The sequence below is a fragment of the Chrysemys picta genome, chromosome 1 (genome assembly GCF_011386835.1).
Source record: "Chrysemys picta bellii isolate R12L10 chromosome 1, ASM1138683v2, whole genome shotgun sequence".
NCBI classification, from domain to species: Eukaryota; Metazoa; Chordata; order Testudines; family Emydidae; genus Chrysemys; species Chrysemys picta.
Window position 1 is genome coordinate 214,939,357 of NC_088791.1, and position 21,290 is coordinate 214,960,646.

At 40.8% G+C, this 21,290-nt stretch overlaps 1 protein-coding gene across 12 annotated transcripts in view; it reads right to left on the bottom strand.

Annotated features, from left to right (window-relative positions):
- Nucleotides 1-21,290, bottom strand: part of CNKSR2 (connector enhancer of kinase suppressor of Ras 2) — a 366,844-nt gene that overhangs the window by 225,607 nt on the left and 119,947 nt on the right. For all 12 annotated transcript variants that reach the window (XR_010596212.1, XM_024106894.3, XM_008170199.4 and 9 more), the window contains exon 5: nt 6,298-6,339. Coding sequence is in view for 11 of the 12 variants with exons in the window: in XM_024106894.3 (XP_023962662.1) it covers nt 6,298-6,339 (42 nt within the window). In the remaining variant the exon portion in view is untranslated. The remainder of the gene's footprint in view (nt 1-6,297; nt 6,340-21,290) is intronic.

Below are 21,290 nucleotides of genomic sequence, written 5' to 3' on the forward strand. Positions count from 1 at the left end.
GGGCAGAGATGGAGAGTCCCTTTATTCTCTCTGCTATCATTATAAATAGCTGAGGTGATATGTGGAATGGTTTTGGGACTTTGAATATAAAATGCCAAGGCCCATCTAACATCCAAGGACTTTAGGCACTGTTCCTCCCAATTCACATGCAGCTTAGGGCAGGATACTGGTAGAAAAATTGGTTGGCTGCAGTGGAATTGTGAGACTACTTTCGGGAGGAACTTTGGATGCAAGTGCAGCTGCACTTTATTTTTGAAGAAGATTGTATTTGTGGTTCCTGATGTGAAGGGCCAGCTCTCCGAAACCCTCCTGGTCGAAGTGATGGCCACTAAGAAGGCCACTTTCCAGAAGAGGTACAACAGCGAGCATGTTGCTAGAGGCTTGAAGGGTGTGCCTGTAAACTTTGACAGGATGAGGTTTAGGCACCAAGGAGGGATCGGCTCCTTTACCTGAAGGTACACTCACTCCAGGCCTTTGAGAAAACTGATTACCATATCGTGCGAAAAGACCGATCTTTTGCAATCTTAGGATGCAAAGCTGAAATGGCTGCCAGGTGGACTTTGATTGAGGAGAAGGCCAGACCTTGCTGTTTCAAGAGCAGAAGGTACTCCAAAATAAGTTGCAATGAGGACTGTGCAAGAGGAACGCCGCACTGGAAAGACCAGGTGGAGAATTGTTTCCAGTTTGCTAGATAAGGCACCCTGGTGGAGGGTTTTCTACTGCCTATTAAAATTCTACGGACCTGCTGTGAGCAAGCTTGCTCTTCAGGATTCAGCCATGGAGGTTTCAGGCCATCAGATGAAGAGAGCTGAGGTTCACATGGAGCAGCCAACTATGGTCTTGGGAGATCAAGTCCCAATATAGCAGAAGCCGGATTGGGATCTCCACTGAAAGGCTTGACAGGGTGGTGAACCAGTGCTGTCTGGGCCATGCCAAGGCTATGAGGATGACCCATGCTCAGTCCTCCTTGATCTTCAGCAGAACTTTGTGTATCAATTGACTGTGGGGGAAAGGCATAATACAGGTGAGTTGACCATGCTAACAGGAAGGTGTCCATAGAAGAGCCCAGGCTGCGGCCCTGCAGGAAGCAAAACTGATGGCATTTTCTGTTGCCATGGATAGCAATGAGGTCAATAAGGGGAGTCCCTCACCTTTGGAAGATGTCCCTTGCAATGTCCGGTCGAAGCGACCACTTGTGGTGAGTGGAAAAGGACCTGCTGAGGCGATCCATGAGTTGGTTCTGTGCTTCTGGAAGGTAAGATGTTTCTAGATAAATTGAGTGTGTGATGCAGAACTCCCACAGCCAAACTGCCTCCTGACATAAGGGGGAAGAATGCACTCTGCCCTGCCTGTTGATGTAATAAATGGCGGTTGTATTGTCCATGAGAACTGAAACCGTCTTGCCTGTAATGTGGGGTGGACCACCCTGAGTTCCCTGATATTGACCACAGCCTTAAGTGGGCTCCCCAACCCAATGCCTCGGCATCAGAGACCAAGAACACCAACAGTTGGGGCCTTGAAAAAGGTACTCCTGCACAAACTGTGCTTTGGTTCACCAGTCAGCGAATCAAGGACCTGGTGGTGTTGCAAGGGTGAATATACTGTGGCCAGCCACTCCTGGAGAGGACTGACACAAAGCCTTGTGTGTTGCACCACATATGTGCATGATGCCATGTGGCCCAGAACGCTCAAGCATATCCAGACTGTGGTGGCCAGATGTGTCTAAAGGGAACTTATGTTCGAGACTGAGTGAAAACAACCCTCTAGAAGTAAGGTCTTACCTGTACAGAGTCAAGAACCACCCCTATGAACTCTATCCTTTGTACAGGAATAAGGGTGGATTTCTGATAGTCTGTTAGTAGGCCTAAGGCCCAAAAGGTCAATCGGATGAGATGGATGTTGGATTCCAACTGATTAGCCAGTTGTCAAGATATGGGAATGTATGAACTCCTTTTCTCCTGAGGAAAGCCACTACTACTGCCAGACATTTGGTGAAGATCCATGGGACAGCAGACAGGCCAAACGAGAGAACTGAGACTGGTTCACAACAAATCTTAGGAACCTTCTATGGCTTAGAAAAATTGATATGTGGAAGTATGCATCCTTTAGATCAAGGGCGGCATACCAATCCCATGGACTGAGCAAAGGTATTATAGAAGCCAAGGAGACATACTTCAAGCTCTTGTGATAGTGGTTGAAATGAGGCTGGTCTAGGATCGGTCTGAGACGCCCCACCCCAGCTTTTGGAATTAGGATGTAACGGGAATAAAATCCCTTTTCTCTTAGATGATGTGGAACCTCTGCCATGGCTTCCACCCGAAGGAAGGATTGGACTTTTTGTTCCAATAGTTGCTTGTGAGAAGGGTCCCTGAAGGAGGACAGGGGGGAGGAGAGCTGGGGGGTGGGGATAAAAATTGAAGGGTCCAAGGTAATGTGGGTTCAGGCATTGAGGAAATGGCAGAGTTGGTTGGAAAAGGGGTAACTAGGGTAACTAGGTCCAGAACTGAAGGGATTGAGATGTCATACTTGAGCATTTTGTAAAAACAAGTGCTTCAAGCTGCCCGAGGGCCTGGGGGAGATTGTGTCAGCCCTGAGGAGGAGGTTGGTGGATGGGGGTCTATGCCTGAAACCTTTGTTCTTCCTCTTCCGCTGGTCTTGCCTGGCAGGCTGCGTGAAATAGCGTCCTATCTGTTGAGGCCTGTAGTGTTTTCTGGACACTGCCTATGTATAAAACCCAGAGATTTTAGGGTCGCCTTGGAGTCCTTAAGTGCGTGGAGTTTGGCGTCCATTTGCTCTGAAAAGAGGGAGGGCCCTTCAAATGGGAGATCCTGGAGGGTTTGCTATACCTGCTGAGGAAATCCCGAAGACTGTAACCATGAGCTTCTGCGCATGTTAACAGCCATGGCCATCTATCTGGTCACAGAACTGGCAGCATCCAAGGCTACCTGCAGGGAGACCCAGGTTAATGTCTTCCCTCTTCAACTAATGAAGAGAACTCCTGTCTGGCATCTTGGGGGAGCATGTTCTTAAAATTTTACATCTTAAAATCAGAGAGACCTAGCAAAGCTTGCTAGTTTGCTATTCGGCGATGTAGCCCATCTGTCTAATAGGCTTTTCGACCTATTACAAAGGTTTTAGACATAGACCCCATCCACCAACCTCCTCCTCAGGGCTGACATAATCTGCCCCAGGCCCTTGGACAGCTTGAAGCGCTCGTTTTTACAAAACGCTCGAGTACGCCATCTCAATCCCTTCAGTTCTGATCTAGTTACCCCTTTTCCAAACCTATCCAACAAGTCCAGCTTTTGGAGGAACTTTGCCTTGGGTACGGGGCCCACTTGACCTTGACAGTCCCTCTCATTGATGGCCACCACCACTAGGGACCCTGGACGAGAGAGTGAAAACTGAAATTCATACCCTTTGGCTAGTGTGCAGTATTTGCGCTCTACCCTTTAGCCATAGGAGGAAGGGAAGCAGGGGTTGGCCAGAGTGCTCTAACTGGGTCCATGATCGTCTCATTAAGGGGTAGAGCCCCACTTGAGGGACCTGCTGCTGACAAAATGTCCAGCAAACCGTGTGTCATCTCTTTGAGCATTTTGGCTCGGATATCCAAGTTCAAGACCACCCACTTCAATTAGTCCTGGTAGGTCTTGTGGTCATCTTGAGGTGAGGACACATCAGTATCCATCACTGCCTCATCTGGGGATGAGGAGGAAGAGGCTAAGGCTGGTTGAGGGTCCTCTGCCTCTTCCTCTGTTTCGAACGAGACCTGTGGGACTGCCTCTTGAGGTTCAGCACCAGAATCCAGGTTGGGGGTCTCGCGACATAGTACCGGAGGTGCCCTACTTTCCGAGGCCACAGAATACGAACACCTTGAAACGGCACCCTGGCCCAGGGAAAAACCCCCCAGGTTCCAAAAAGGCCATTGCATGGGTGCTGGTCCCCATGGTCCCGGAGACCAAGTGTTCAGAGGCAACAGCAGGGTAGGAACAGAGCAGGAAGTAGTGCTGGCTATCCTGATGGTGGTGAGAGTAGGGTCCCTCTTCGGACTCCAATGATGAAGACGAGCTGCAGCTGGGAGACCAAGGCGGTGCCAACTCTCTTGGTGCCAGCGAATGGTGCCATGGAGAGGTCCAAGCTAAGGCTACCATAAGGGTGGCCGTAAGCTGGGGAACGTTTCTCTGCCGCTCATAGGTACTGGCGGTGCCAAGTCCTGAATCTCCGGGGACCCCGGGACTGGGAGAGTGAGTAGGTCTCAAGCAGCCACAAATGCCTCTGGAGTTGACAGTACCGCAAACTGACTGGTACGCTGTCTGCTGGAGGATGGCAATTCCCATGCCGGAGTTAGCGGAGCCTATGGGGATACCGAGGCTGGCAGAGGTGGCTGCTGTAGTGCAGGAGAGGGAGAGCAGCCCGACACGGATCTCCTTTTGACACTGCGAATGACTCTTTTCCTGGTGCTTACAGTGCTTCTTCTTAGGGCACCAGGTAGGAGGATCAGTGCCAGGACTCTCGACTGGTGGGAGGAGCATTCCACACCAAAGCTGAAGTGTTTGGTGCTGAGTCCGAACCTGGCTCCAATGCTGGTCTTAGGGCTGCCTCCCGGAGGAAGACCTTCAACCTCGCCTCCCGGTCTTTCCTGGTGCGGGGTCTGAAGTCCCTGCAGATCTGGCAACAGTCTTTCCAATGAGCTTCCCCTAGGCACCTGAGACAGTTTGAATGTGGGTTGCTCAAGGGCATTGACTTGCCACAGGAAGCGCAGAGCTTGAAGCCTGGTGACCAAGACATACCCTGGCACCGGGGAGTGGACAAGCCTCTCCAACCAAGGGTAGAGGCGTCCAAAACTCACTAACTACTAAAACTACTACTCACTCATGAGAAAGAGAAGAAAAACCAGTGGGAGAAATTGCCTGAGCAATGAGGGACGTTCCAGCAACTGTCACAAGCGGTAAGAAGGAACTGAAGGGGCACGGGGTCGGCAGGGCCCTTCATACTGGTGCAATGAGTGTGCGGCACCAGAGGTATCTGATGGATACCACTAAGGAAAAATAATCCAGCAACTGTGCTCAGGGCACGCACACACCTACATTGGAATGGACATGTGCAAGCATTCGAAGAAGAACAGTTCCAACATGCAGCATGTTTTTTTTCAACTTTTTGCCAAGGCTGCACCATTAAAAACTTCATTATTTAAATGCTTGTAGAGTTCAGTCAGTCAAAGATGACAAAGTCAGGCTTACTACAAATGCTAATACTTTTTGTCCCATAGGGGAAAAATGTCAGTGCAACTGAAGAATTCAAGGAGACTTTTTTGTTCTGCAGTTATTGTAAAATCAAAAGTGTCAGCAGCCTAAAGAATTGCGCTTGCTAGGCATTTGATTTGGGAGCATTAAAAAAAATATTTATAGAAAATCTTTTGTAAAGCTTCATATCCAACAAAGTAGAAATGAAGATAATTTACTTGAGTAGCATAAAGAATAGGTATCAAAGTCTATCTGACCAGTGAAATAAAAAGTACATTGTAAATTAAACCAATTCATTACTTGCTCTTAGGAACAGCACTATTTGTGGCTGACTTTAGAAACATGGTCAGTATTAACTCAAAACCTACCAAAATACAGTCAGTCTGACAAGCAATTAAATAGCTTATATTAGGGTTCCACGTTCATTGCCTCAATAATTTCCAGAAAAACTTTGCTCACATTTTTGTCTCCTCACCCCTCCATTGAGCAGCCCTTCAAACACAAACTGCATTTTGAAAGTCAGACGTATTATCAACAGCAATAAAGATTATGCAAGTGGAACTTAGTAAGCATTTCTGCTAATGACACATGAGCCAGGAGGAGTAGGTTCATTCTCCCATAGTTTTATTAGGTCTGCAGTGGTAACAGGAGTAAAAAGTAGTATAAACTTTAAACTTTTTCATTGAAGTAAACAGATGTTACTGTGCATGCCTAGAGAGCAGATTTGTTGAGTCAAATGTCATTTTTACATAGCCATTTCTGTGACCATAACCACATTTTAATATCTGTTGCCTATCAGCAGAGATGGGCCCAAATCAGAGTTTGAATTGAGGTGCAAGCGTCTCTAAAATGAGGGGTATTCAGATCCAGCGTCCTGCTTCAGGCATATCTCTATTTGCTAATGATTCCCCATGTTGCTGGTTATTAAAAATGATGCAACGTGTCCAAATTAGTTCACCCTCACCACAGACACTACTGCTAGGAGAAGAAAAGATAAAGTCATAGGTGTTACACAGTAGAGATGTGTGTTTATAGAAATCCAAGGACTACTCACCACATGAAGAATTTTATTCTCCGTTTCATATACTGTACAATCCTGAAAAGAGAAAGTAGAAGAGGAACATTAAGTCACTAAGTAAAACATCTCATGGAAAATTGCTTTTTTTTTAGGGTTAATCATACTGAAAAATTTATAGAGAAAACCCCATTTCAGTATCCCAACTATGATGAAAGGATTTATGTAACCCAAATAAAGATAGTAGAATAAGAAGGAAATCCTGAGTAGCAAAGACCTATACATCTGGTTCTCCATCTTATTTTTGTTGAAATCCCACAAAATGGATTTTATTCCCCTCTCCCCAATATCCTTTTGTGCCATGCCCTACTACAGTCATGGCTGGCTGGCATCTCTTTCTCCTCACCCATCTCTCTTTCCTCCTCCTTTCTCATTTTATCCTTACTTTCCCTTAATAAAATCTTATTTCCTTTGTATCACGGAAACACCTCCCACCCACCAAAAACCAAAATGTAACCCAGCAAACATTTCACTCAATTTAAAATAGGTGTGAGAGGCTAAAACATTTCCCTAGTTCAGAAAGCAATTGTCCCTCCCATTCCCATCTGATCAAGGAAGTAGGGAGAGGAAGTTGAATTATCCACAATACATTGAGTTGAATCATCATGTTTATGTAGCACTCCAGAGAGAGGGGGCAAAGTTTAAAGAAGAGAAAAGGTGAGTTGACTCATCACCCATGGATTTGGGGACATGGAGGATGGAGAATGAAGAAGAAAAGTGAGTTAGTCTGTTACACACACACACAGCGCACTAGGGGTTGTACACAATCATTTTGCCAAGAACAAAAATGAGAAAGCATGGAAAGGTAGAGGATACAGGATTCAGGGGTTGGATTAGGGACAGAAATCCTGGTGGATACAGAGACTAGGAAATACAAGGAAATGAGAAGCAAAGAGGAGGAATATTTTTGTGCATATGAAATAAAATGTACGCTGTTGAAAGCATTACTCCAGTTTCAGATGGAGCCTTTAGTCTCTACTGTAATATAAATAATAATTTAAAAAATGGTGCTTATATTTTAAGTCTTACGTTTCTTAAATGTTTTTCCAATAGCAATAGCACAGTGAGTACAAGATCAATTTTTGGTAGATATACAAGTGTGGGCAATTCTAAGCCATGAAACATTTCTGGTGCTAATCGTGGGAAAAAAAAAAAAACCCACCCCAAACTAACCTGTTCTTAAGTTTCACATGAACCAGCCCCAGTGTAGAACCAGTAGGTTAAGCTGGGAGCACTTTCCTCATAGTGGCTGTTTGTATTGGAAAGGCATTACTAATAATCTAGCCAAATGAAAATCTAACAATTATATGCAGACATCAATGAAGCATTGGCATTCTTATCTGCAAAAGACACGTTTCACTTTTAAATGTGAGAGGGCAAATAACATTGTCAATTTGGATATATTTATGTTTGCAGGAATCATTTTGCAAAAATAGCAATGAGAAACTGCAAAACATTTCAGCAACATTTAAAAATCCAAGTGTCATTGAGCAGATAGTAAACTATTCATATTACAAATTAAACTACTACAAATCAAGTAGTCAACTTAAAAGGAACACAATCTAATCAGTTATCTACTCTGGAGAAAAGGCTATTTTTCTTTATGTGCATGAATTACATAACACTGAAAACAAATAAAACAGTTCAAAATGAGTGTACTTAAACAATAATAATTAAAATATTTTTTCTTCACTTAACTAAAACATGAATGACTATATAGCAAATATTTTAATAGCCCAGAGGAAAAACTATTAAATTGTCGGTAAATAATATAAGTCATTTATGATGAACTATCTATAGATATTTTAAGTAGAAGTGCTAAATTACACAATAATTTGCTCTGATTTCACTTTTTAAACCATTTAAAAACACATACAAAAGAGAAAACTAAATAATGTATAAAATAATGGATTTATGTGGGCTTTGGGTTACAAAGTTTGTCAGCTGTGCCCCTTCTTCCATTTCATCCCAAAATGAATCAATCAGAAACTTTGTATCTAGGTGGTCATTGGGAAGCAGTGCTTTTGGTATTAGCAATTCTGCATGAGAGACAACCAGCACATCCACAACATGCCCAAACCAGAAAAAAAATATTAAAAAAAAGTAATATTGTTTATTACAAACAACAGAAGACTAGCAAGGGTCAATATCATTGCCACTCTGTCATGTAATAGTTAAATAAACATTAGAAGAAACCATATGTCCTGGGCTTGGAATCCAAAGAAAGAGGAGCAAACTGTCTAGTTCTGACAGACCAATAACTAAAATGCTAGAAATTGAAAACCAACTGGGAAATTCGTAGAATTAGTTTTCTAGGTCTGAACAGAATAACATGGCCAAATGGACTTATACTCACTGCCAGTCATACATGTATGATGAATGGTCTCACCAGCCCAAGCTTTACTGTAATCCTGAAACTCCCCCAAAAGACACGTCAAAGCTGAAAAAGCAAATAAAATCAAAAGGCTGTATCTCAAGGCTTGCCTATATACAAACACTTATGCTATGTCTGCACTGTACCACAGTTCGGACAATGGGGCTGTGAATAGCAGTGAGCACCAAAGTGCTGTTTTGTAACTCCCCTGTGTGGAAACTGTGGGCATGACCCAAAAGGTTTCTAGTTTGCATTAATGTAGTCCTGTTTGAAAGGAGCATGAGAAAGGGCACTAATTAGGGTGACCAGATAGCAAGTGTGAAAAATCAGGACGGGGGTGTGTGGAGCCTATATAAGAAAAAGACCCCAAAATCGGGACTGTCCCTATAAAATTGGGACATCTGGTCACCGTAGCACTAATGGGTGATGCTGAAAGAGATCAGGTGATGGTCAGAGATGGGGGACTCTGCGAGAGAGAACGCACATGTGCAGCGTTTGGTGAAGACCATGTCAAGTTAACAGCCTTTTTGGTGAATGGAAGAGTTGAACAAGGGCTGCAGGTCAAATGTAGAGGTCAGAGCGAGGAGACGTGCAGCTAAGAAAACAGATGTGTCATCAACATGGAAGCTGAAGAGACTGAAGTTAAGTGTAGGAGATGATGAGGAAGAGGAAGAGAGTGACAGGAGTCCAAGTCAGAAAGGAAGGCTGATGGGGTAGGAACTAGATGCACAGTAGATGACAGAAACATGGAGGGAGAGAGGAGAGGAAAGTTGGTTATACTATTGTTCAAAAGAAGAAAGCTGGGAGGGGGAAGAAGGAAGAGTTGGAAGCAGTAGGAACAAGAGAGCAGATGCCCAGCACCCCGACCACAGTCTGATCCAGGACAAGGAGAATGAGAAAAGAAGAGGCCTCCAAGAGAGGACAGCTGCAGAGCCAGTGACGCCGAAGGATCTATTTTCTCTCTGAGATCCAGGAGTGGGAGAGGGCAAGGCAGGAACAGTTTGTGGATGGCTGTGATCTTTTTTAGAGACGGAGTGAGTGGTCCAAAGAGAGCAAGAGAAGGGAAGGTGGGGGCAGCAAGAGGTTGGGAAGAGTGGCATGAGAGGGGCAGAGATGCTGGTAGGGGCAGCTGAAGGAAGTGAAGATGTTGGGTGGAAGGGAAGGGCCAGGGTTAGGGGAAAATTTCGCCAGAGATGAGGAGCTGGTGGATGTGGCATTTCCTAATAATAAGTCAGTGAAACTTGGCAGGGATGCAAGTGCCCATGCATGCTAGCAGATCCTAATGCAGGATCAAGGTCTTGGGTTCACCCAATCTAAATCCCTGCCTCGTATCATGTTTCATTTTATTGTTTCTAACTATCCCTGTAAATAAATATTTGACTTTCTTGAATATCTCCAACAATAATTTCACAACACTCCTAACTTAGTGAATTTTTCCTAATATTTAAGCTAAATTGCTTCTGCTACAGTTTCAGTCTATTACTTTGTGTTCTATCCTCACCAACTATCAGAATAATTAATGCCAGTCATCTTTATGACATCCCTTTATAGAGAAGGAAATATTGGCCACTTATTATGGAGACTCTTACAATTTGCAAGTACAGCTTTTCATACCCATTTCATTTAACAGTTTAATACACATGAGAACTGAAAAGTTTTGCTAACTGCACAATCAGCATCTAATTAGTGTTTTAATACCACACCACCCACAGCTAGAGAACCTTTTTTCCCTTCACACCTAGAGAGTTAGCCCCTGTCCCACTGCTGAAAATTCCTCTAAAAAATAAAAAATCCCCTATTCAATTAGGATGTTTGAATATTGCAATTAAGTTGGCGAACAGCTCATGTATAAATTGAAGTTAAACTTTTTTTTCGCTTTAGAAAAGCTAGTATGCATATAAACGGTCACCCACAGCCAAGCTGTACTCCCCACAAGAGATCATAATTAGTTACCATTTCTGTGAAACAATAGCACGATTACTCTTCTAAGCAGAATACACACAAACAGAAAGATTTTTTTGCTCTACACATTAATGCTCTGCACTCCAGTATTTTCTTAATGGACAAATTTAAACTGAACCTAGGCTATTTGACCTTAGCTTGACCCTATTAGTACCATTTCAACTAAAACAGCTAAACAAGGTTGACGGTTACTACAAATGGATGAATACTGCAATATGCAGTATAAAGCATATACTACACATATTGTATGTACCCAAAAACCAAAAAGGTTTCTTTAGTCTATGTGATGGGCCAGATCCCCACCTAGTAAAATCTGGCATAAGCTAGTGCACACTAATTTACACCAGCCAAGGATCTGGCCCCATATTTATAGTTCAGAAAATCCTGCAAAGGGTTTGTCTCAGAAACAGTACATATCCCATCATTAGGCATCAAAATGAAAAGCAGTGATGAAATTAATTATCATCTTCAGGCTCCAGTAGTGTCTCCCTCCAGACCTTCCACAAACAGCAGGAACAGCAAGAATGAACTCGATAGAAGCAGCTGGGAGCAGGCTAAGTATTCACAACATGAAAGGAAAAGATAAGACTCAAGATAGAGGAAAGGATTACACATGCATAAGAGGTTACAATGCAACAAAACAAAACAAAACAAAAGAAGCCTATGGAAAGGTAGAGTTAGTTAACTTTAGATTTTAATATAATTAAAAATATAAATGAAAATATAATTTTAATATAATTAAAAAAGCTTGGTAAACTTCAGTACCGAAGCCCTCATATACTGCACCCCTCATATTCCCCATAAACATTCTTCTGCATTCTGTCTATTAAGATAGTAAGGTCTTTAGGACAGAATGAAACTCATCTGCAAAGTGCCTAGCTTGCTTTGGGTATTACACACACAATAGAGAGTTTAAAGAGAAAGTGAATCTACCAAAATTAGATATAATGTATTTGACAGCAATGGACCAAGTAAAAAGCACTGACATATATCACAGATATATATATATGTGTATACACACACACACACACACACACACACATATATACATATACACACACACACACACACACACACACACACACAGAGCAGCTTAGAGGTAGAGTCTATTAGAGTCTTGTCATGACTCTTTCAGGGCATCCCAAGTAATTACTTGGAGATTTATGTCCAATAGCTCAAACTTTCCCTGTTAAAGTTCAGCAGACCAAAGACAGCACATGCCCCAGGTTTTTCTTTTATAGCTGAAACAGGTTGGCAAGTGTTTTGAGCACAGCATGTGTCCAAAGATTCCTCATTGTTGAGCCCACAACGGCCCACTCCTTGAAATTCTATTTCCTATGCATACACAAGTAATCCAGCTATATTGATTTACATAAAGCAATTATCGGTCATTCATTATAACAGGGATAGATAAACTGAAGACAATATTCATTTGATTCATGATACACATTTTGTGAATACACAACCAAATGCTAAATACAGACCTTTGATCTAATGACAATTGAGTATAGTTGCATTTAACGGGGCTTTGAAGCGGAGCCTGGAGCTGGAGCGCGGAGCAGCTCTGGAGCAGTGGAGCTGCAAGTTTTTGCCATGAGTTGGAGCGTAGCCGGAGCACAGCTCCAAAGCCCTGGTTGCATATTTAAGGTAATTAGAGTTACAGGATACAGACAGACAAATATACACACAGCATCTTCCTTGATTTCTTATCAACACAAATGAATGGGCCTACTCTATTAACCCCTTTTAACATCTCTTTCATACACCCCCCCCAAATGAATTGTCCTGATTCCAATTGTAATGCCACTTGACAAACCTCTAAGGTTCATACACAGGTTACTTGGCCTGCTGATCCTAACCTGACTGCTGGTTTGCCAGCATCACATATGCATTTATCGTAGTTTCCATTTTCCTCCCCATCACTAACTTTTATGATCCCATATGTTTCTAACGTCTTCTTCTCTCTCCCATGGTGTCTCTAATTCTCCTGTTTATTATTTCCCTGTTATTTTTTCAAAGAAGTGGAAAACGGAACTGCAGCAGCATCTTTTTACTCTCTTGTCCACTCCTTTGAATCACAGCTTGCTGTAAATCATCTCACAATGAAGTGATGCGATTTTACAGAACCACCAGCTCAAATAATATCCCGTGACTCTAACATGCCATAGGAACAACAGTCTTACAATTCCACTGAATTAACAGAGGGCAACGTTCAACAAAAAAATCAAAGTTCCACAGATAGGATGTGGCATAGGCTAGTGGAATCCAGATTTAGTAGCTAATAATATTATTTTTATCAAATTGATCAATATACTATGGACTCCTACCTTTGACTACATCTCCCAAGCCTCGTAATGTATCAATACATGGAAATTGGCCAGGATAGATTACATAAACTGTTAATGAATGGATTGGGCGTACACCTAGGGCTCAATCCTGCAAGGTGCTGAGCACTGTGGCCCTGATCCAGCAAAGCAGTTTTGCGCATGCTTCACTTTAAATGTGAGTAGTCCCAGGGACTTCAGTGGGACTACTCATATAAAGTTAAGCAGATGAAGTACTTTGCTGAATCTGGGCCAGAATGCTCAACACCTAGCCTACAAGAGAACAATTACATCAATACATGGAAACATTACCCAACAGGCTGAAAATAACTTGGACCCATGTACCAATACCAAAAAATGTGCACTCAAGGGAACCTTATGGAAAAGAATAAGATGAGTCTGGATTTCTGTGCCCACTTGAAACGGATGGATTTTATATAGTTTTATATACCAAGTTGGCAACCTGCTGAAATTGTCTGTCATGGGCTTCACTTCTCTGAGTGCCTATGGGCTATGATTGTGTCACAATATTGTCATTGCTTTTATTCTTTCTGTCACAGTTTCAGGGAATTCCTCACTCCCAGATTCCACCCCAGGAGTGCCCAGTCAGGTCTCAGGCCTCCAGCTGTGACCCATCTCTGGGCAGGAACCCTTATACCAGTCCCTTCTTGATTTTTTTTTTTTTTTTTTTTTAAGGCTGCGCACCTCCCTGCCTTACACTGGGATATCCCCAGCAATCCAATCTGCCTAAAGGCCAGTCCCTGTGCATTGCTTTCTCTCCCAGGGCTATGTTCCAGTGTATTCCCAGTAATTACGAGTTACGACACAGTTCCTTTTAAGCAAGCACATTTACTAATAAAGATAAAAGCATAGATAAAACATAATAAAAACAACAACAAGATTTAAGCAAATAATAAATGTTCCAGGTGTCACTCATCAGTCTTATGGATCTTAATAGGCAAAAGTCTTTCCGACCCTTTCGCAAAGATTGGGGCCTCCCTTGGACAGAACGCCCTGTCAGTTTGTTGGATCATAAAGAAACCAGAAGCCTGTGTAAACCCAGCCATTTAAATCAGAAGCCCTTTCTTTGTCTGTTGGTCTCTAGAAAACCCAGCTTGAATAGTATCTGAAGCCACCCCAGGGGTGGCATCTCTCTAGAGTTGTTTAGTCTTAGTGACTAGACTTAATCACCCCCCCCCTTCTTTTTTAGTTCCTGTAGGAAATGTGATAACTCTCTCCCATGCAGTAGAACACAATCATATGTGAACATTCATATATCGAATACAATGTCCCACAAAGGTACTGGATGGGGTTGCAATATCTCTCACACCACATTCGCTAGGCACTTGCTGCATTATCATCAGTTTGGCAGTTGCAAGTACTTGTGAACCCTATGATTTTATTCCCATAACTGTAAAATTGTGCTAATTAGAAAATAAGATGCAGTCACTTACAAACAGTTATGGGATACCAGAAATGATAAAAACACACAAGTAAATAATAAGCTTTCATTTGTTAATTGCAAAAATAAATACAATTAAATTAAATTAAAATTCCAGACGCATTACTCACTCTTAGATGAGGGAGTGCAAGAGGCAATAACCACTTCTCACATTTGAAGAAGGACTGTGTATATTCCTGGCCATCAGACTCCCTTATTCATTAATGTATTTAGTTCTTTCTGCAATACCATTTGTGTGAGAGGAAAATTTACAGATGGAGATCTGAGAAACAGATAGATTAAATGATTTGCCAGAAACAGAATCCAGGTCTCCTTATTTATTCCTAGTCTAGTGAGTTAATCATAAAATCTTTCATTCCTCTCCACTTCTTAGGGCCATGTGAAGTCAGGGTTGTTCAACCAGGCTGCATGGCACTAGGGAGGTAGAATAAACTGGAATAGAGAGTTGCAGAGCATAAGAATTCATCTATGAGAGGTCTCAACCCAAAGGCAGCTCCTGAATTAACTGTATTTCAGCTTCTTCACCACTGGTTTCTTTGCTTTCTTTCACAGCCTTCCAGAGTTTGCACAACTAAGGCACCCATGTATATATATTTTATTATGTGAGATTTTCAGTCACTGAAAAACACACGAGGTTATGAACATAATTCAAGAATAGTGATCAAGTCACTTGGGAAATACAAATGTCCTTCACGAGCAATTCAATCTACCCTCAACAGTTAGTCATATGAAAGCAGCAACTAAAGTTTGTTTACTGCTTAAAAACGGTTGGTTGATAAAACTGCTTTTGCTTTTTGTTTAAAAGTCATATCAGATGTTCTAAACTAGATTACTCTAACTCTGCCTCCCCTCTAAACAAAAACTAATGATTAATGACAAGAGGGATCAAGATGGTTAGGGACACAACCCCACGCTCCCGGTGTCCCTAAATCGCCAATGGTCAGAAGCTGGGCCTGGACGACAGAGTATGGATCATTCAAAATTGATTTGCTCTGTTCATTCTCTCTGAAGCGTCTGGCCCTGATCACTTTCCAAGATAGGATACTGAGTTACATGGACCATTGATCTGACCTAGTATGATTGTTCTTATGTTTTAAAATGATCCCTTCAAGACTAAAAGTAAAGAAAAAACTAGACACAGAAACATTATAAATTATTTTATTCTGTATGAACTCCATCACTGTAACTTTAATAATTACAGGGGATTAAAATGAGTGTTGGGGGGGGGGGGAGAGGCTACAATTTATTAAAAAAAAAAAAGCACCAAATGATTCAAGGTGATACTACAGCCAATCATCAGTAAATCAGAGCAATTATTGCAATAAACACATGCACATCACCAGAAGATGAAAAGTTCATTTTCCTGTCTTGCCTTATATCACCTCCAAACAAATAATAACTGGGAGAAGGTTAGTAAACTTTTACAGAACAATGAAATCTTCAATTAAAGTAGAAGGTTTTGAAATGCTTTAATACTGTGTTTTCTTTCTGTAACTGTTCAGTACCTATTCTGCAAACCTGGCTTTTTACAGTATATTATAAAATCTCTCCAAAAATTCTATAATAGTTTAAAAACCTTACCTAAGCAAATATGTTAAAAGTGCAAATCATCATTTCTTTGAACTTGTTAAGTTCACGTGTCTACTATCAATAAATATATTGCCCTAGATGAGGAGAGTGTACATGTCATTATACCCATTTTGTATGGGGAAGGAGGGGAGATCAAGAAATGGATATAGAATTACTCCCACGTTACTTTTACAAATAACACAAGGCAAGTGAGATCTGACAGATTAAATTATTTAATTTTCCTTTAATTATACCCAGAAGCAGTTCTTTGGGCCCTTCTGCTCCTCTAGTTACAAAGTCTATTATTCATGAGATTTTACAGGAATGAATAGTGACAATCCTTGCTGTATCTATGGAATATTTATATACTCACCTAAACATATAAGTATATAGAGAAATCTCCATGAAGTAAAATGAAATGAATCTAACAAGCTATTTGTCTCTCACACAATTCTAAATTATACAATAACAAATAGACATCAATGTAGTTCTTTTCAGAAAAGTGACTCTAAACATTAAAATATACTTTTTCTAACTATCTGTCTTGCCCACACAATATGGAATACAAATATCTAGCTGGGTCTTTTCCTTCTCATGCATCACCTCAAATACTAATGGTTCCATGGGTCTAATTAGTCTTTTCATTACACATGTGAAAATCCCATTGTGTTCACGCCATCAGGGGCTCGTTCACCTGCACATCTACCAATGTGATATATGCAATCATGTGCCAGCAACGCCCCTCTGCCATGTACATTGGCCAAACCGGACAATCTCTACGCAAAAGAATAAATGGACACAAATCTCACATCAGGAATCATAACGTTCAAAAACCAGTAGGAGAACACTTCAGCCTCTCTGGTCACTCAGTAACAGACTTAAAGGCGGCAATTTTGCAACTGAAAAGCTTCAAAAACAGACTTCAGTGAGAAACTGCTGAACTAGAATTAATTTGCAAACTAGATACCATTAACTTGGGCTTGAATAGAGACTGAGAGTGGCTGGGTTATTACACAAATTGAATTTATTTCCCCATGTTAAATATCCTCACACCTTCTTGTCAACTGTCTGGAATGGGCCATCTTGATTATCACTACAAAAGTTTTTTTTCTCCTGCTGATAATAGCTCATCTTAATTAATTAGCCTCTTAGAGTTGGTATGGCAACTTCCACCTTTTCATGTTCTCTGTTTGTATATATACATCTTCCTGCTATATGTTCCATTCTATGCATCTGATGAAGTGGGCTGTAGCCCACGAAAGCTTATGCTCAAATAAATTTGTTAGTCTCTAAGGTGCCACAAGTACTCCTGTTCTTTTTGTAATTGTACTTGCAATCAGTGTTTAGCATACAATTCTGTTGCTGATGTACAAAGAATAGAACCAGTCTCTCTTTCTCAGCTGTTTGCTCTGTTGTGCTGTAAGAAGTTAAAAGGTCATACAAATCTGCACTTAACACTAGCAGTATCTTTTGTACGGGCCTCTGGTCAGGAGTAACATCCAAGCCTCCCTGCCCCCTAATGATTCATTACGGGACGGGTTTCATTTAGCTCTTCTAAAATCCTATATACCTGTGGAGCATCACAGCTTTTTTCTCCTCCAAATCTCAACTAAGAGAGACTTCCTCAACAAGATCCAGACACATGCCACCTTTGGAGTTTCTTCTTAGTCATTGTTGCATTAGCTTCAAAGTGTCATTCATCCCACTCCTCAGCTAAACATTTTCAGGTTGCTTTGATCTCTCTATCTGTGACCTCTCCATCTGTTCCCCTCTCATCAAAGTATTTAGACAGGTGCCCCAACCCAGGTAATATAGCAGCCAATCTTTCATGCAATGTCGGTTGTCTATTTGCCAATTCCATTCAGGACTGAACTTGAGGCTTTTGATAAAAATCTCTAGGTTCTAATTTTTCTTGCATGCTCTTTACAATTTACTTCTTCAGAAGATCATTTGAAGGTATATCAAACAATTAACAGTTAGTCCTTCCTGCACCTGTCCTCACTTACTTCATCCCCAATGCAATTGCCTTTGGGTTACGCACATCATTTTGGAATGTTAATTAACCTCCTTTTAAAATGTCTACTATATCTAGTCTAATGTTATACTTTGGAATCAGCTCTTTAAAGAGACATTCACCTAATATTTCAGTAACTTCATTTTAAGATTTCTTCTAAGAAGAAATTACTGACATTCTAAAGTTGATCTGTCACAGGAACCATCACTTTAAAGAGCAACATACAAAAGCTTTTCAGATGAGGGAAACATCTCATAAGTGAAATCAAAATAACCATAAGTAGATATTGAAAGGAATGATTTTTCATAAATGCTGATGCTGGTTTAAGTCTGTTCACACTGATGGCAACCAAAGTTTGCTCCCATTGACTTAAGTTGTAGAATTAGGCCACTGCTGAGCACTTTTGAAAAACTCACCTTAAACTCAATGAAAAATACGACTGTAATAAATAAATGGAAATAAGAAGAATTAAAGTGACCTGTAGTGCCAAATAATTTATATGACTCTCTCATTTGTCAATGTAACCACTGATTGGAATAAAGCTAATTAATCCTTTTAACTCCTTTGCTTCTAAAGTTGGTTAGAACTGTAATTGAACTCTTTATGAGTAGGATTTCCAGCAGTAAGATGGTCTGTCTGTCAGTATTGCTACTCAGTTAGCAAAAATAAATATCATTAACTTGTTCTTGTAAATGCTTAAAATGTTACCCTCTGCTTCTTCATCAATCAGCACTGCATTAGCCAAAAGAATGTTGTTTTGGCCTCAAAATTATTCTTCTCCAGGAAGTTCATTTAGGGCTTGATCCTGCACCCATATTTCAATGGAACTTAGTTCAGTTTAAAACAATATTTACATAGAGCATTAGTTGTGAAGGTAACTCCTAAGAAGTTAAATTAGTTAGTAACATGCAAAATTAGACTGTTCATGAGACCACGAATCAGGGATTTAATTGGAATCTTTATAGTAGGCTATGACAAGAGTTCTTTAAAAATAAATTAAAACTTAGAAAGGAGTACAGCAGGTGGAAGATACTCTGCAGATCTATTTATCATCACTATTTATTGTTTGTCTAGTGACAACAATGAACTAGGTCCTTTACAGAGAACTACAAAAACAAGGTAGATGCAATCAATTTAGCCTGTCATTATTGAAAATATCAAATGCATGAAAAATCTGATTAATGAAACTCAGGTGAGAACTGCATTACTCCAGGGTAGTTCGGAAATAGTAAATTAGGTCAAAATAATCTAACCTATGGAAAAATTGAAGCAGATGCTGTTTTGAGCACACTTTGGTAAAGAACAGATCCTGCATAATGATTAGAAAACTGAAGATATTTAAAGAGCTTTACTGCCAAAACCATGATTTCCAGGTATGCAATCAATACATGCACAAAGCTCCTGATTGTTTTATGATCAGTAATCAAATTTGATGTGAGAGACAGATACACAAGTGTATTTTCCAAAGAACTACACAAAACATTTGAAAACAAAATGCAGAAAAACAGACTCATTAAAATATATATTTGCTTTAGATTAGAAATCTAGAAAAAATAAGGTAAGGAACAAATGTGCATTAGTAGGGAGGCGAACTGTATGATGGTTAGGTATTTTACATTTTTTTAATTTTCTTTATGTATGTGTGTGTGTCACACACTCTCTAGCCTTCCTTCCCCCCACACACAAAGTACATATAACTTTTAAAAATCCACATAATATATATTCATATTTTTAAAAGTTAAATGTACTCAGGGGGTAGGGGGAGAGACACAGGATATTTAATTTATTTAAAATCAACATTTAATATTAAGGAAACACTTTCAAGTAAATGGCAGGCAAAGTTGGAGTCACAAAAAGTGTTATAATCTGGCAGCAAATATATAGTTATTTGATTAGACAGAGTAAAATTCGTATTTCCCATAGGACAAAAGTCACAATCAAAAGGATGAGGTTTTGCTTCTTTGTTTGTTTGTTTTGTTTTTGAGTTTTGAGAGGGGTTTTTAAAATACATTTTAAAAGATCATGCCATACCATGAACAATTTCTTTTAAAATATACACATTCCAAATGAAATGGACAGTGCCTATTTAAAGTTAAAATAGCTTAAAGATGACATTTAATCTTTGAATTTCCTTGCTTTTCCTGGTTTTTCCTCTGTTACAGTTAAAAGTGACCTTCTTATATAGTTTATTTGTACCTTTCTTTACATTTCTTAACACGTCAAAGGACAACATACGAATAAGAAAACTCATCACTCATAGGACCACACAGGTATATGATATAATAGGGCAGTTTATTGGAGTTGTTAAAGTTTATCACATTTTAAAAAGATTTTCAGATATTAAATATAGCTATGGGCAATGGTAGTAATGACTATACACCTGATGCTCCAGTGCACACTATACCAGTACTTTTACCATGGTTTCGTTTAACGCCCAGTGGTGCCAGGATTGACCATTGAGTGGCATATATGGCTAATAAAAAAGGGTCTGGGCAACAGGAGAACTCTTTTTGCATCTGGAACTGTCAAGTACCATTATTGAGTACAGCACGCACCAACAAAGACTTAGCTTGGTGCTTGGTGTGACAGTTTCAGGATAAGTGCATCCCAGGAGTGTCCAGTCAGGTCTCCAGCCATCACCTGTCTCTGGGAGGGGACCCTTGTCCCGATCCCTTCTGACCAGGGGTTTTAAGGCAGCACAGCTTCCTGCTTGACACTGTAATATCACCAGCAAGCCATACTGCCTTAAGGCCAGCCCTTGTGGATTGCTCTCTCTCCAAGGGCTATGAACAGTGTATTGCAAGCACTTGCAAGTTACCACACAGCTCCTTCTAAGCAAGCACCTTTATTCTCGAGGTAAAAGCACTGCAGAAATATTATAATGAAAACAAATAACAAATAATTTAAACACAGTAAACATAACAAGAGTCACCAATCACTCTTATGGTGCCCTAGTAGGCGAAAGTCTTTCCAAATCTTCCACTAGGGTAGGGTCCCTGCTTATGTCACAATAAAATGCCCACCCCCATGGGGTCCCCTGGGTAAGCACCAGCATTGTATATTGCCTGTATATTCATTGGAAAGTATCTTGGGAAGGGTTGAAGGTGTGAGTGTGGAGTGGAAGATTTATTTGCAGGTTACAAGAGGCCGAAGGGGGAGGACGGGAGAAAGGAACGGGTTAACTCGAGGATCCAGCTAGGCCCAAAGATAAGGAACAAAACCGCAGCCCAAGGCCAGCACACACAAACGAACTCTCTGCTGCCAAAC